This window comes from Necator americanus, chromosome V, assembly GCF_031761385.1.
Source record: "Necator americanus strain Aroian chromosome V, whole genome shotgun sequence".
In the NCBI taxonomy this organism is placed as follows: domain Eukaryota; kingdom Metazoa; phylum Nematoda; class Chromadorea; order Rhabditida; family Ancylostomatidae; genus Necator; species Necator americanus.
In genome coordinates, this window is record NC_087375.1 from 35,491,605 (window position 1) to 35,505,498 (window position 13,894).

Genomic DNA, 13,894 nt, shown 5'->3' on the forward strand with positions numbered 1-13,894 from the left:
GTACTATCAGTTTTTTTTTTACATTTCATAACTTTGTTGACACAATTTTCCACCAAATATCGCTCCATATTTTTAAAGGGCCGAAATCCTTATTGCATTAATCCTTGCTTAATTCTTATTATTTACAAACACAACATTATTGCAGTACTTTGTACTTAATTTTAAGCGATTTACATTTAGTTACATAGGCGATAACGTCAATACTTAATAATAGTAATGGTTACGTCACCATTATTTAATAATGGTATGCGAAAATCACCAATAATAAAAGTGGGTCAAAGAAGTGTCAAGTCCTTATTTACACAGATTCCTGTTCTCAAGTAATCCAGCCACAGCCTATTCGATTAACTGGAATTTCTTCTTTTTTTCAATGCGAGAAGACAAAGTTCCTCCCGGGTGTTCAGAGGGGTCGTTTTTCGTCTTCTTCAGTGCTGAAGTGCAAAAAAAAAAATCCAAAAATTACATTTCTAGAAAAATTCCTTTTGAGGCAGCTATCTGAATCACAAAAACGATTAGAATTCGTAAAGGTCCGCTAATTCATTATTTTTAGTTCATCTGCAAAAAAAATTGGATTCCTTTCTATAAAATGGAGCACTTGCTGTCCTTTTTGGAAACTAACAAGAAATCAGTTGCGTTCGAAAATACGCAATGTTGTTGTTTTTGACATCAAATTTTAAAAAATTATTTTCAATATATTTTTTCATTCCAAGTAAATGTTGTATTCATTCCCATAAGTAATGGAACTCTTCAATCAGATCAACCTATTTTTAATTCTGAATCTGTAGAATAATGAAAGATTCTAATGTAGGAAAAAATGGAATTCGCGCCGTAGAAACGGGATTTCTCCGAAATATTGGTGATATTTTCTTCAGATAATTCGTTGTTTCAACAAACATTACATGATAATAGAAAAATATAGAATAAAATTAAAAATTACATTTAAAAAAATGTTGGCGTTCACCTCTGCTTCGCTACACTGTCCCAGTCCGTTTGAACAAGTTTTTCTTATCAGTTCAAGCTTTCGATTAGTTCGCCAAAAGCGACGTCCTTGCGCAGACGGCAGCATAGTTAGGTAAACAAAGCAATTTTCCATACATAGCATCCTGTTTTAGCTCGTACATTTGGTGTTGTGTACTACATTTTCCCATTTCCACGCTTGAAACGTGTTTTTTGAAGCAAAGTGACGCCTTACGCTTGTCCATAAGGAAGTACGATTGTCCATAGCATTCACTTTCCAGGCATGTGTTGGCTTTTCCTTCTCTTTCTCTTCCCACTTCTCTATATTATCGCTAGGTACGTTTAATTTTTTCTGTATTTAATATATACTTATTTTCTTCGCTTTTTATAGCTAATTTTTATGGATAATTTTTCCGGAAAACCTCCTGAGGAGTAACAAAAGAATTCATATTTCAGATACTTTTGGGAGCTACTACGAATCGGTGACCTCTCATCCAAAGCGGTTCTCATCACCGGTTGTGATTCAGGATTCGGTAGAGAGTTGGTATTCCGATGTATCGACAAAGGTTTCACTGTGTTTGCTGGCTGCCTTACTGAAAAGGTAACGCATTCCAAATGTCTATTTCTGTTTCACACAAAAAGTGTTTTTCTATAGATTTATAAATAATCCAGTGTACTATTTCCAGACTGCAGTACCTCTAGAGATTTTTCCACTTATCTTGCTCAAAAAACTTTCTTACGGTGATCATTTTGTTCTTAGCTGTTCAAATGGACCTCTACAAAATAGCCGCAGGGATAAATGGCTGCATCTCTGTTTGTTTAAGATGATCTTTTGATGGTATATGGTAATATTTCTACTTGGACTATTTCTGCTGTTGAAAAAAGTGCTTTCCTAAGAAAAAAAGAGGTCTCCTACTCTATTTAAATCTTATACATCCTTAAATAAGTTACTTGTTATTTATACCAGAAAACAATGGATTTTGATTTATCTCTAAACTCCCAACTTGATAAAATCACTCTCAATAAAAAAAGGCATAGATCCTAATCAATAAATAAGTAATAAATTGAATATATCCATCTATTTCTCGTTTTTCTTCCACTTTATCTTAGTGCTATCCTCATTTTATGAAGGTCCCATGTAAATTCGCGCACCTCCGCAACTCAAACATCTATCTTCTTTCATTTTTTTGCAAAACTTTTTTTTCATTTTTTTCTTTTGCTTTCAAAACGGACTGACATCAGAGACATCGTAATTTTAGCAGTATCATCCTTAAGCGTCGATAATTTTTAATTCAATGGCACACTGAAACATGCTTTTGATTTTTTTTTTGCAAGAATAAGAATTTTATTTCGAAAAAAAAAAACTCTAGACGGTCACTAGAGTTTGTCCATGTTTGTGACGATGAGATTTTTCAGAAAAAAAAACAAACTTAAATCAAAAGGTGAATCTGTCTCTTAGAGTTGAAGCTTCCTGGGAATTTCTTTAACGGAGTAATGTATGCCCATGAAGTTTTCCTCGTTTTTCAGGGCCAAACGTCATTAAAAGCGGAATGTTCATCGCCAAAACTTCATACAGTTTCCCTTGATGTGACATCTGACGATAGTGTCCTGAAGGCAAAGGAGTACGTTGAGAGCAACTTGAAGGGACTAAGTATGTTTTTTTCTCTTTCTCCTCCACTAAAAGCGATTTCCTGTCTAATTTTTTTTTGTATATTTACTTCAGAGCTGTGGGGTTTGGTAAATAATGCCGGGGTCTTCTCGTGCTACGGGCCTGACGACTGGACCACTGTGAAAGACTACAAGAGTGCAGCTGAAGTGAACCTTTTCGGAGTGATACGAGTTACTCATGTGAGTTTTTTTTTCAACACGATACACCTCCATCTTCTTTTATGAACTCATTTGATGTTCTTAGGCCTTTAAAAAACTCGTGAAACGTGCAGAAGGTCGCCTTGTTGCTGTAACCTCAGTGAATGGAAGATTATCGTCTCCGGGAGCCGGACCGTACGTGGTCAGCAAATTTGGCGCCGAGGCTTATATGGACGCGATAAGACAAGAACTGCACGAAATGGGCGTCAAGGTTTCAATTCTTGAACCAGGGATCTTCAGAACGGCGCTGATTGATGAACAAGCAATGTTGCATAGGGTCGAAAGCGTAAGTTATCCTTTTTTCTTTTTTGAGAAAGAAAAAAAAAAGAAGAGTAAGTGATTAAGACATCGGAGGAATTAGAGGTATCAATTGGTCTCCCTACTATCTCTTTACAACCACGTTCTTGCAGTTTTCCTTTCGATCGCGCTTCCATTTTTTTCTCTACGATTAGTTGAACCAGTCCTCTTTTGCGTGAATCCCGGCCTGAACGGCGCATAATCTCGAAGACATGGGTGATATCCAGCGTCACTGACACACTCGGTAATCGAGGTGACCGCAATCCCTGCTGCTGTCACCGCTTTCACTGCGGTTGCAGCGTGAGTAGGTCCCATGGGGCACCAAGGCGCTGAGCTCGGCTTTGCGGTTGCGCTACGTGAACAAGGTTGAATGTAGTGTCCGTATTCGACTGCTTTTAAATCTTGACATGTTGAAAATAGTTGGGTCAAAACGACTTGAAGCACGGGCAGTTGCGTAAGCGGCAGCGCTCGAAGCGGCACGGTGGAGCGTGGCGGTCGGGATCGTGTAAGGATCCCCGTTACCGCCACCCATTTCTGCAGTTCGCACGGTCCCGCCTCGATTCCAACCGCTACGCTCCACCGCACCGCTTCGAGCGCCGCCGCTTACGCAGCTGTTCGTGCTTCATGTCGGTTTGACCCGACTATACGTACGTTGCGTTGATTGATTTCCTTGAGCTGTGGCCAGGATTGCTATTGAGAGCGCTAGCCGATGTGTTGTTCTCTGATTTTATTTATCGTTTCAATGCTTTCTGTAGGATGATGAGGCGCTTGAGAGGATAAGTCACTGATGGGTTTGATTTCCCTAGGTCTGAAGAAGCCGATAATGCCGAAACGTTAGCTGTCAGTTAGTAAAAAAATATCTATACTAATCTTGTCCACAACTCAATTAAATCAACCAAATCGTTAAGTGTTGTTCGATGACGACTGTGAAATCGTTACTGTGAATTTAAAAAACATTATAAAAAAAACGTAGAGCAAAATGTTCTCGACACCGTCCAAGTAAGTAGTTCCTGTTGGTTGAAAAAAATTGAGATGAATTTTTTTTTCTGGACGTATTCAACCCATTTCTTAATTTTGAAAACTCTTTTCTCTGTTTTCATAAGCCTTTTATTCGTCATAAACAGAAATTTATTAAATATCAGGTTTGTTCTTCCCGCACCTATGTAGATATCTCTGTAAAATTGCTGTGCAGTATTTTCCGGAGAAACCTGGAACATTCATATAGAAAATGTTCCTACTTTATTTAGGTGTGGTCGAAAGTGGACGATGAAACTAAGGAGGAATATGGAGAGAAATACAAGGATTACTGTAAGCACTTACTAAAGTTTTTATTTTCTATTTTTTCTTCTGTTTTTTTTTTCGATCCTAGTAACTGTTATATTTCTCTATTTTAGTTGGAAAAATGTGGAATAAAATCTACGTATCGATGAGTTCAACAAAAACTCATTATGTAGTCGATAATTACCTCCATGCTCTTACGGCTAAGTACCCAAGGCATCGGTGAGTTGAATTCTCCTTTACCAGCATCAGTTTGATGGGATGAAAATTTGCATTGGAAAATAATAATAGGAAAAAAATGAAAATAAAAAAAATAGAATAGAAATACGCACCTTCTGATCTATTTACTTTAGCTGTAGTCAAGATTTGTATTGATCTCTCTTTATTAACTAACAGCTAGGATGAAAATGGGGGGAAAGGAAGGAAAATTTGATTTATTTTGGGTAATGGACTGTTGCGGCAGCTATAATACCTAGTAATTCTTTAAATAAAATTTATCTGAACATATTTTAGTTCAGTGTCGGCCTTACAGTATGATTTTGAGATAATGAAGCCGAATTTTTCTTTCCTCCAGATATTACTGCGGTTGGGATGCGATACTGCTCTTCATCCCACTATCATTGCTACCCACATGGTGGACAGACTACATTGTTCGGGTTATTGGCCATCAAGAAGTTCAACCCGCCATTGTGGAGAAAAGATGGAAGAAAAACAACTGAATCGTTCTTGTTTTATATGATTTTAAATATACTTTGTGATCTTCCAGAAAATTCTATTCGTAACTTTTTCGTTTTGCGCTTAAAATTCCATAAACACTGCCATTATGCAAATGTTCTAAGCACCGAATACGCACAAAACGCTCTGGATATAATAGAAATGTGGAACAAAAAACAAACTAAAACAACAAAAACAAAAACAATCAACAAAATCATACATACAGACATCAGTTAGATGCATAATATGGTCCACTGAAGCTAAAAGCTTCCTACATTCTAAAACATCGTAAAAAAAGTATTTCTTCCTTTTTTTTGAAGAGATACAGCAAGTATCTTACTTTTTCTGGAAGAATATGTGTATAACCTAGTCTTTTTTAGGTCCGGTTGACGTAAGAGGGTGTGGGGTGAAAATCCCTCTCGGGTAAACAACCACAGATCCGTTAGAATTGTACGAGGGTTTTAAAAAGTTCTCAGAAAACTGCTACAAACTTAGCTGTTCGGTAAGAGGTTCCGCTATGTCTGCACGATCGACCAGAGGTCCGAATCCGCCCTGGTGCCAACCAAACCTTTCATCTCTCCCAAGTCGATCGATTAGCAGACTTGTCTGAGAGGATAAAAACAGTCAATAAAATCAATGTAGGAAGGTTGTAGTTTCAGTGGACCATATTATGGTTCTGACTGATGTATGCATGTATGATTTTGTTGATTGTTTTTGTTTTTGTTGTTTTGGTTTGTTTTTTGTTCCACATTTCTATTATATCCAGAACGTTTTGTGCGTATTTGGTGTTTAGAAGTGACTTCACACATCGGCTAGCCCCCGCAAGTCATTGTATAGGCCAGTTATATGTTCGTAAACCTCAAACGATTCTGAATTGAAGTGAACGTGGGGGCGCATCCGAAGCGGATTAACTCCAGACACTTTATCCATTTTATCCACTCGAAGAAATTCAAACAATTCGTGATATGGCTTTTAAATCTCCTTTAAAGTTATCTTATTAGTATTTATCCAATTTAATTTCTAAATTAGTTTTTTTCTAAATTAAAGACTGAAACTAAAATAAGATCAAATTCTGTTTTCGGGATTTCCGATATTAGGAATGAAGTTATTATTTCGACCTATGGATGCGTACTGTGTGTAAAACGAGATCAAAAGGAACGTGTTAGTAGTAAAAAAAAAAATAAAAATAATGTATGATAGGGGCCTATAATCAGGTAGTGTTGTGTTCTTAAAAAACTGCTAAAAGTTAGCTGTTATTTCATGCATTTACGCATATCTTAGTGGACTGGAACTTTTATCCCTCTATCATATCATATGAGGAGGTAAGAGGTTCCGCCGTGTCTGCACGATCGATCTTCGGTTCGAGTCCGCCCTGGTGCCAACCAAACCTTTCATCTCTGCGGGGTCGATCGATTGGTACCAGACTTGTTTGAGAGGACAAAAACACTGAATTGGTACGAATCGGCTAAACCTCTATCAAAATATATAACCTAGCCGGATCTTCCTCCTATAGCTGCGCCGATCACTGCGATCATTTCCGTCATGTGCTTCTTGGATCAGGGACTCGACCGTACGTATCGTTACCGTAATTCATTGATCACTGATCCCCTCGGAGAACGTGAAAGCTCTCGATGATGATAGACAAGTGCGCTGTAGGATGTTGTTCGCCATGCTGGATGCTATCACTCGGGGAATGTGAGTGACGATATGTTTGTATAGTACGAGCAGCACTTGACATGAAAAAATGTTGTGCTTTTCTAGGTGCTTTGTTTTCGTGTCGATTCGCGCCAAAATAGCGGCAATCCGTCACTCGACGGCGACAACGTTGAGGGCTATGTGAGTCAACGAAGCTCTAAAAGATCAAATCTCGCATGAGTCATCATGGAGCAATTTTAAAGGGATTACCCCACGAATCTGCGGTGGTACGGATTTCAGGTGGAGTATTCGTATACGGGATCGTAGATTATGGAGAGAAGGGTGATTCCGTCCATTTCTTCCTAATTGCCGTAAAAAACGGTCCGGAAGATACGGCTTCGAACGATGCGGCGCGTGCACAAGGCTATTTTCCACAACGAGTTCGATTGGAGCGCGCCAGTCGTATGCACTCGCCGCATCTTCCGGGCCGTTTTTTACGGCAATTAGGGAGAAATTGACGGAAACACCCTTCTCTCCAGAATCTACGATCCCGTTTACGAATACTCCACCCGAAATCCGTACCACCTCAGATTCGTGGGGTGATGCCTTTAAATGCGACTTTCGAGGCCTGATCTCGCCTAGCCGCCTGGGATTTGGAGTCGTTGACTATTTTTTACACCAAAAAAAATTGTGGTAGCACTTGTCGATCTCCTATCCACATCAAATGATCAAGTGCTCAGCAAATAATGTTGTTTTTCTTTTTTCTTACTGCTTCACACTACGGTGATGTAGAAATGTTTGCTTATACTTCTTTGAGGCTTCCCTTCAGAAAAAATAAACGGCAAAAGGTGCTAAATAACAAATAAACAATCACTTCGTTCCTAAATTCGGAACTTTCAAAACATAATTTGATCCAGTTTCAAGGATCAAAGATTAAGAAGTGGATCAAGGAATTCAGCAACCGTAGCGAGAAAACAGGAAAATACTTCATCTCATAAATACTTAAACTCATAAATACCTAATACTCATAAATACTTCACTGGCGATCTCTTGTGAGTATCAAGAGTAATTTTTTTGACACCTCCGGAGGATGAAAAAAGACCTTGTTGAGGGATTTTGATTCAAATAGTTTTTGCAAGAAATTGCAGCAAAAATAAAACTGGAAAACGGAAAAGAAGGAATGGGAACAGAATACAATTTTGTTTGAATGTTTCTTGAGCTGCAGTTCATCAAAGTCAAAACTCCCCAAATTTCAAACTTCCCCACGATTTTCCCATCCATTTCTTTTTGAGGTTTTTTCACAGGATCGATTCCAAACAGATTTTATTCCAAATTTTTGTATCCCTGTTTAGGCCCATCTAACGAGTTCTGAACAGCATTCCTCTATGAGGTTCATAACGAAACGAGAATTTGCACCCAATTACTATTAGCGATCGTAAACAAATTAGCCCCTGCTATAAACCACTTAACTTATCACAAATATGCTGTTTTTCAATTTTCTAATTATTTTGATATTTACACTGCTTCAAATTCTATGAGAAGTACTCAGAAAGAATGTTTCTACTCGGCTTTTCAGCTTAATTTTTCAGAGTTGTCGCAATTTCTCGAAGATTCGAAGAAGATTTGATTCTTTTTGAAAAAAGTGAACTGACTACAAAGCAGGAAAGGATGACGAAAAAAAGGTCTCTAATCAGAAAAAATGCAGGAAAAAATTCTCCTCAGGTGAAGTACTCATTTGCAATTCTTTCCCTCTTATCAAAAAAAATTTCTACGACTTACTTTTTATCATTTCTAACTAATTCTATTGTTTTAGTTTGAATCCTGCTGTCTGATTTTGCAGATTCGCTAGGCGTCACTTGTGAGTCATTCGTATGGCAATTATTTTTTAGGGTCCCAATGCATCAATATGGGAACTCCCTTTTCAGATCTCTAACATCTGCCAACTAAACCATTGTCTGAATAAACATCTCCCCGTGTTTTGAGAGATATGTATTGCATTTAAAATAAACTTTGACTAATATTGAATGATTCATTAGTGATTCATGATTGATTTTTTTGCGAGGTTATTGGAAATACTGAAAAAAATGGAAAAAATTAGTAACATTTGTACATCACCGTAGTGTGAAGCAATAAGAAAAAACTACGTTATTTGCAGAACATTTGATCGTTCTGGATGTGAGATCGACACGTGCGACTAAAATTATTGGAAGAGGGTTGGGAATGTTATGTCTCAGTATAGTAGGTGATGAAAATTGGCAGCATACAGATTATTAGAAATTTGCTGGAAAATTTCAGCACACTACTTTTTCTTCGTATGCATTCTAAAGCACTGAACAATACCCTCTTTAGGGTTGTGGCATTCTGAACAAGAATTCTTCAGAACCAACGGAAAAGGCGACTGAATTCGGAAGGTTTGGGCAATTTTGCTGTGTCGTAAACATATAGATACGTTTCGAGGTTTTTTTTTTAGAAGTTCGGAGCTTTCTGATCAAGGATTTCGAGCCTTTCCATGGATATTCTTGCCTAAAATATCACAAACAGCAAATCACTACGCAAAGATTCACTTTGTGAAATTACAGAAAGAGAGAAAGACAAAGAGAGTGAGAAAGGGAGAGAAAAAGAGAGAATGAAAGATTAAACGCTGAAGGAACACTAAAGTTACATGGCTACGGTAAAATTGCTAGTTTTTGAGGTTTCGACCTTCGCTAAGTTCAAAATTATTGCATCGCTGAAAACTTTGACTTATTGTAATAGCGAGATGATATCACGAGATGTTGGTATCCCTGTGGGCAAACAAATCCGCCTTCGCATCCGCCCGACAACTATAAAGCCGGCGAATCCGCTGGCTCGGCTCAACCTTCCTCATTTTCAGCGTCGCATCGTCACTGTCAACAAATGAGCTCTAGTCAGGTTAGGTTTTGAATGTTTTACTATTTTTATTCGTTACAATGTGCTTAGCAGCGTGTTCCAGAATTACGGCGTTATCTGTGATGAAGAAAATAAGCTCCATTTCTACAATTGTGCTCCTGTGAAACAGAAGCAACGGAAATTGAAACCTATAGAAAATCCTGTGAAAAAACTCATAAACAGGGTTTTTCAACGGCAAGACTCAACTGGTGCTCAAACATCCGGCTCAGAACTATCGTTAGCCTCCGGATCGGAAACAAAGAAATGATTGATGCATCTGTTTGCGGTTAATTAAAATAATTATGATCGCCTTAGGTTAAGGATCCGTTTGTATTCGTTCCTAAACTTTTGGCTTCTCATGTGCAGTTATTCACATATCGCGATCTTGTCACAGTTTTCTCATTTATCATGTATCGTTGTTAAAATTGTTCAGAAATATACCGTATATCGTGTTTATTGTTTGCATTCTGCGATGAATTGTACATAGAAATTTTTGAAGAAAATCTCGATGAAGGTCCTCTGTCTGCTGAGTAGAAATGTTGACTTATGCAAGATATAAAGATCTTAAAAAATTTTAAGGAACCCCAGTCGAGCAAAAGAAGATGTATGTATGGAGACCAAATCCTCTGTTGATGTCCAACCACACGTTCAGGTTACGCTCTCACAATGAAAAAAAAATGGAAAGGCTAAGAGATGTGGGCCAAAAAAAAGTAGTAAAGGAAGGAAGTACACAAGTAAGCACATGGACTCTGAAAAATAAAAAAGTAAATAAATCCGTGAATAAATAAATAATTCCGTCCATCCGGGGTGGGGGGTGATTCCGTCCATTTCTCCTTGTATCAGTGGAAATGGGCGACCCCGGAATGCTGTTTCTTATGCTGCTTATGTTGCAATGCGCAACCTACCCCTACCCGCGTGCGATTCGTCGAAAACCCATTTGAACAAATCACGAGGCGGGGGGCGGCGCAAGGGTGGCGCGCCGCAGTTGAGGACGTCGTAAGAAACAGCGCTCCGGGGTTGTCCGTTCCCACTGATACAGGGAGAAATGGACGGAATCATCCCCTCTCCATAATCTACGAACCCGTATACTCCACCTGAAATCCGTACCACCTCAGATTCGTGGGGTGATGCCTTCAACGGGTCACTCAATGACGTTTAATTTCGACGCGAATCGCTCAATATTTTCACTGCCCTCGATTTCACATAAAAAGAGCGAAGACCTCAACTTCACAAGATTCGCAAGGAGTATCTCGTACCGAGTAACGCGGCATCACTTTCACTAAACGATGAGACGGTGGTCACAGCGTAGTTTAATGCGAAGGATTATAAAGATAAAGGGTAAAGGATAAAGTGCACAGCGTTGATCAAACCCTGTAGGATCCACGTTCGACTTCAACTCTGATGGCTTAGTTAGCACCAAGGCGGATTCGAACCTCTGATCGATTGCAGGCACAGCGGAATCTCTTACCGATTGCGCTACACACCCATACGAGGGGACAGAGGGATAAAAGTTATAGTTTGCTAAGATGTGTACGAATTCATGAAAGAACAGCTAAGATCTTAGCAGTTTTTTTGAGAACTTTGTACAATTTTAAGGATTCTGTGGTTATTTATCAGAGAGGCGATCCTTCTGTGATTGTCATCATCTTATCACGAAGAGAAAGAAGCTCTAATGGAAGTTTTCACTATACTACACCTAGAATTATTGAGCAGTCGGGTGAGTTTTTTATTATCTTTTATTCTCCTAACCCCTACGTTAGCTGGAGAACTCTTCGATGAGTATTTGCCGTTTTAGCACTCTTTACTTAGCAAGACACGTTTAAGGAAAGGCGAAGAATTTTTCTGTTCGGCTACGTATGCGATTTTAAGTGTATATGTGTGCTCTGGAGCTATTTGTAGAATCCAGAGGTGATTGGCACGATCAGAGGTATGTTGTTGTACCATTATTATTACTAAGAATATAACGGAAAAATTTGGCACGTGAGCATGTGAAAAAAAAACTTTTTCAGCATATTTATTATAAAAGAGAAGGCCCCTAGCTGGTTATGTTCACTGTACCTGCACACATTTCACCACGATTTCTTTTCGGAGCAACCGAGTTTTTCGGTGCAATTCCAGTCACTCGAATTGGAGCCGGACGAGATGACTATGTTACGAATATGAAATATTCTGCTAATCATTTAGTTCCCAACACATCGTTTTCAGCTCAAGAAAGTGTTATTTTTAGTCCATTTAAGGCACGTTAAGATGATTTTATGATGTTCTCTGTCTGAACGTTCATAGTGCTCTTTTTTTTTACAGGAAACTCAGCCAATACGAGAAAAAGTACCACTTTGCTCGAATGTCCTTTTCTACAGACGTTTTCTCAGCAAACAACAACCGTGCGGTATTTGTGAGAGACCGCTAAGCGTTTTCGATTTCAATGCAATTTTACCATGTGCTCACATAGTACATGTCTGTGAGGAATTTTCCTCATTAGTTTTTTATCTCTGTACACCAGCATCAGTGGTCATCGGCATCAGTATTTTTTTTCATTTTTAACGAGTTTTCCTCGCAACGATTAAAGGCAGCATAACACGAATCTGAGGTGCTGCGGATTTCAGGTGGAGCATTCGTAAAGGAGCATCACTGCAAATAGCCAACTCCAGAATGCTGTTTTGTACGACGCCATCTATTGCAACGCTCCTCCTCTTGTGCCTCCTCCGTCCTGCGATTCGTCGAAAATCAATTCGGACTGCTCCGATAGGCAGTAAGGAAAGCTACGCGTGCAAGGATGGCGCGCTGCAATAGAAGGCATCGTACAAAACAGCTTTCAGGGGCCGGCTGCTTGCAGTGTCGAAGGACACATGATCGGTCCCATCCGCGCCGTTTCGAGCGCGTACGCAAATGCACAGCAAGTACACTCGTGATTCATGTCGTTTTGACCCGTCTATATGTTCCAGTTGCGAACACTGCTATGCCGCTGCCTTATCCGATAAACTACTTTTCCGTAGAGATTTCCCAATATGCTGCTGTTTTTGACACCAATATTCCATTGAATTGGATTCGCTATCTATTTAAAAAAAAAACGATTTCTATTCCCCAATATTAGTTCCTCTAAATCAGAAGAGGAGCCAATGATCTGATCAAATTAAGTCATAATGTCCTGAAGCCAGGTGTAATTGCGTAAGCGCTTGCGCCCTCCGATACAGAGGAGGAGGAGGGGGGGAAGAGATAATGGTGGGACTCTGGGATGCTCTCTGCAAAGGGACTACATGGATGAGTAAGAGTCCCACCTCGACCACCTCCACTAGTTCCACTCACGTCACCTAGAGCCGGCAGCCGCTTACGCATTTACACCAGGTTTCAGGTTATTTTGGCCTAACTGTATACATATTAGCATGTAACGAGGTTTACAAAATTCATATGTACGGTTGAACTGAGTCATAGGCCCCATTCTGTGAACGTTTACAACAAAATAAAGCGTCAGCAGAAAGCAATAATTGACACACGCAAAATTTTCTCAAGTACATATGCAGCAAGCAAGTTATGAACATATTTACAAGAGCAAAAGCATCAAAAAATAAACAAGTGTGTCTTATTTTGTGCAAAAACGAAGCTGGAATTGTTACTACTTGAAACTTGAGATTTGTTATATTAAAATTTGAGCTCTGCAGCTGTGGAAATGACTAGGCAAAAGAAAGAAAAAATAAGAAAGAGGATTTCTTAAAATCCTTAATCGAAAATCCTGAAAACCTTTAGGATGTTAGTCGAATCCTTGGGTTCACATGTTTCCACGTAAAATCTAATAAATCATCAAAACAGAAGTATTTTCCTAATAAGTGATAATGTTGCGAAAATGAGGAGCACTAATCTCACATCCAGACGAGTAGATTATATTCGTCCCACGACCTATGCACTGAAAATCTACGATACGTCACCATAGTACGATAAGTGGCCAATAAGTACCAGTCGAAATAATTTTTTGAAGGAAAATCACAACTAGTATTTTAATATTTGACTATTTTTTAAGGTTGTTACGAAGAGAAGACTATGAATAATAAGCCTTGCTCGAGATGTGTCGAAAATGGCTCAAAAAGAGGAAAGAGGGCGCTTGATGAGATTATCAAATTTATTTGTTGCCTTTACGTATATTCATAACATTGATATGTCATATTCTCTTTTTTTTCTTGTCATTTCTTTCGTCGTTTTTTTTTTGTTCCAGTATCGTTATCCAGCCTTTCCATTCAAAGAAAAGAGA

At 38.8% G+C, this 13,894-nt stretch overlaps 1 protein-coding gene across 4 annotated transcripts; it reads left to right on the plus strand.

Moving 5' to 3' along the window:
- Positions 1-1,240: 1,240 nt before the first annotated feature.
- On the plus strand, positions 1,241-13,794 carry RB195_016193 (uncharacterized protein; the record flags this gene model as incomplete). Of its 4 annotated transcripts, XM_064207237.1 has the most annotated exons (17): positions 1,241-1,293; positions 1,414-1,558; positions 2,485-2,608; positions 2,681-2,805; positions 2,870-3,109; positions 4,368-4,428; positions 4,515-4,620; positions 4,973-5,054; positions 9,502-9,657; positions 9,719-9,838; positions 11,251-11,371; positions 11,479-11,508; positions 11,554-11,581; positions 11,664-11,701; positions 11,773-11,891; positions 11,956-12,112; positions 13,667-13,794. In XM_064207237.1, the coding sequence occupies 17 exons, from the start codon at positions 1,241-1,243 to the stop codon at positions 13,792-13,794; spliced, it is 1,833 nt and encodes a 610-aa protein (XP_064063115.1). The 4 variants fall into 4 exon arrangements, with proteins under 4 accessions (XP_064063115.1, XP_064063116.1, XP_064063117.1 ...); XM_064207234.1 differs by lacking the exons at positions 9,502-9,657; positions 9,719-9,838; positions 11,251-11,371; ... (4 more) ...; positions 11,956-12,112; positions 13,667-13,794 and having other exon boundaries at positions 4,973-5,117; XM_064207236.1 differs by lacking the exons at positions 1,241-1,293; positions 1,414-1,558; positions 2,485-2,608; ... (8 more) ...; positions 11,479-11,508; positions 11,554-11,581 and having other exon boundaries at positions 11,700-11,891.
- Positions 13,795-13,894: the final 100 nt, after the last annotated feature.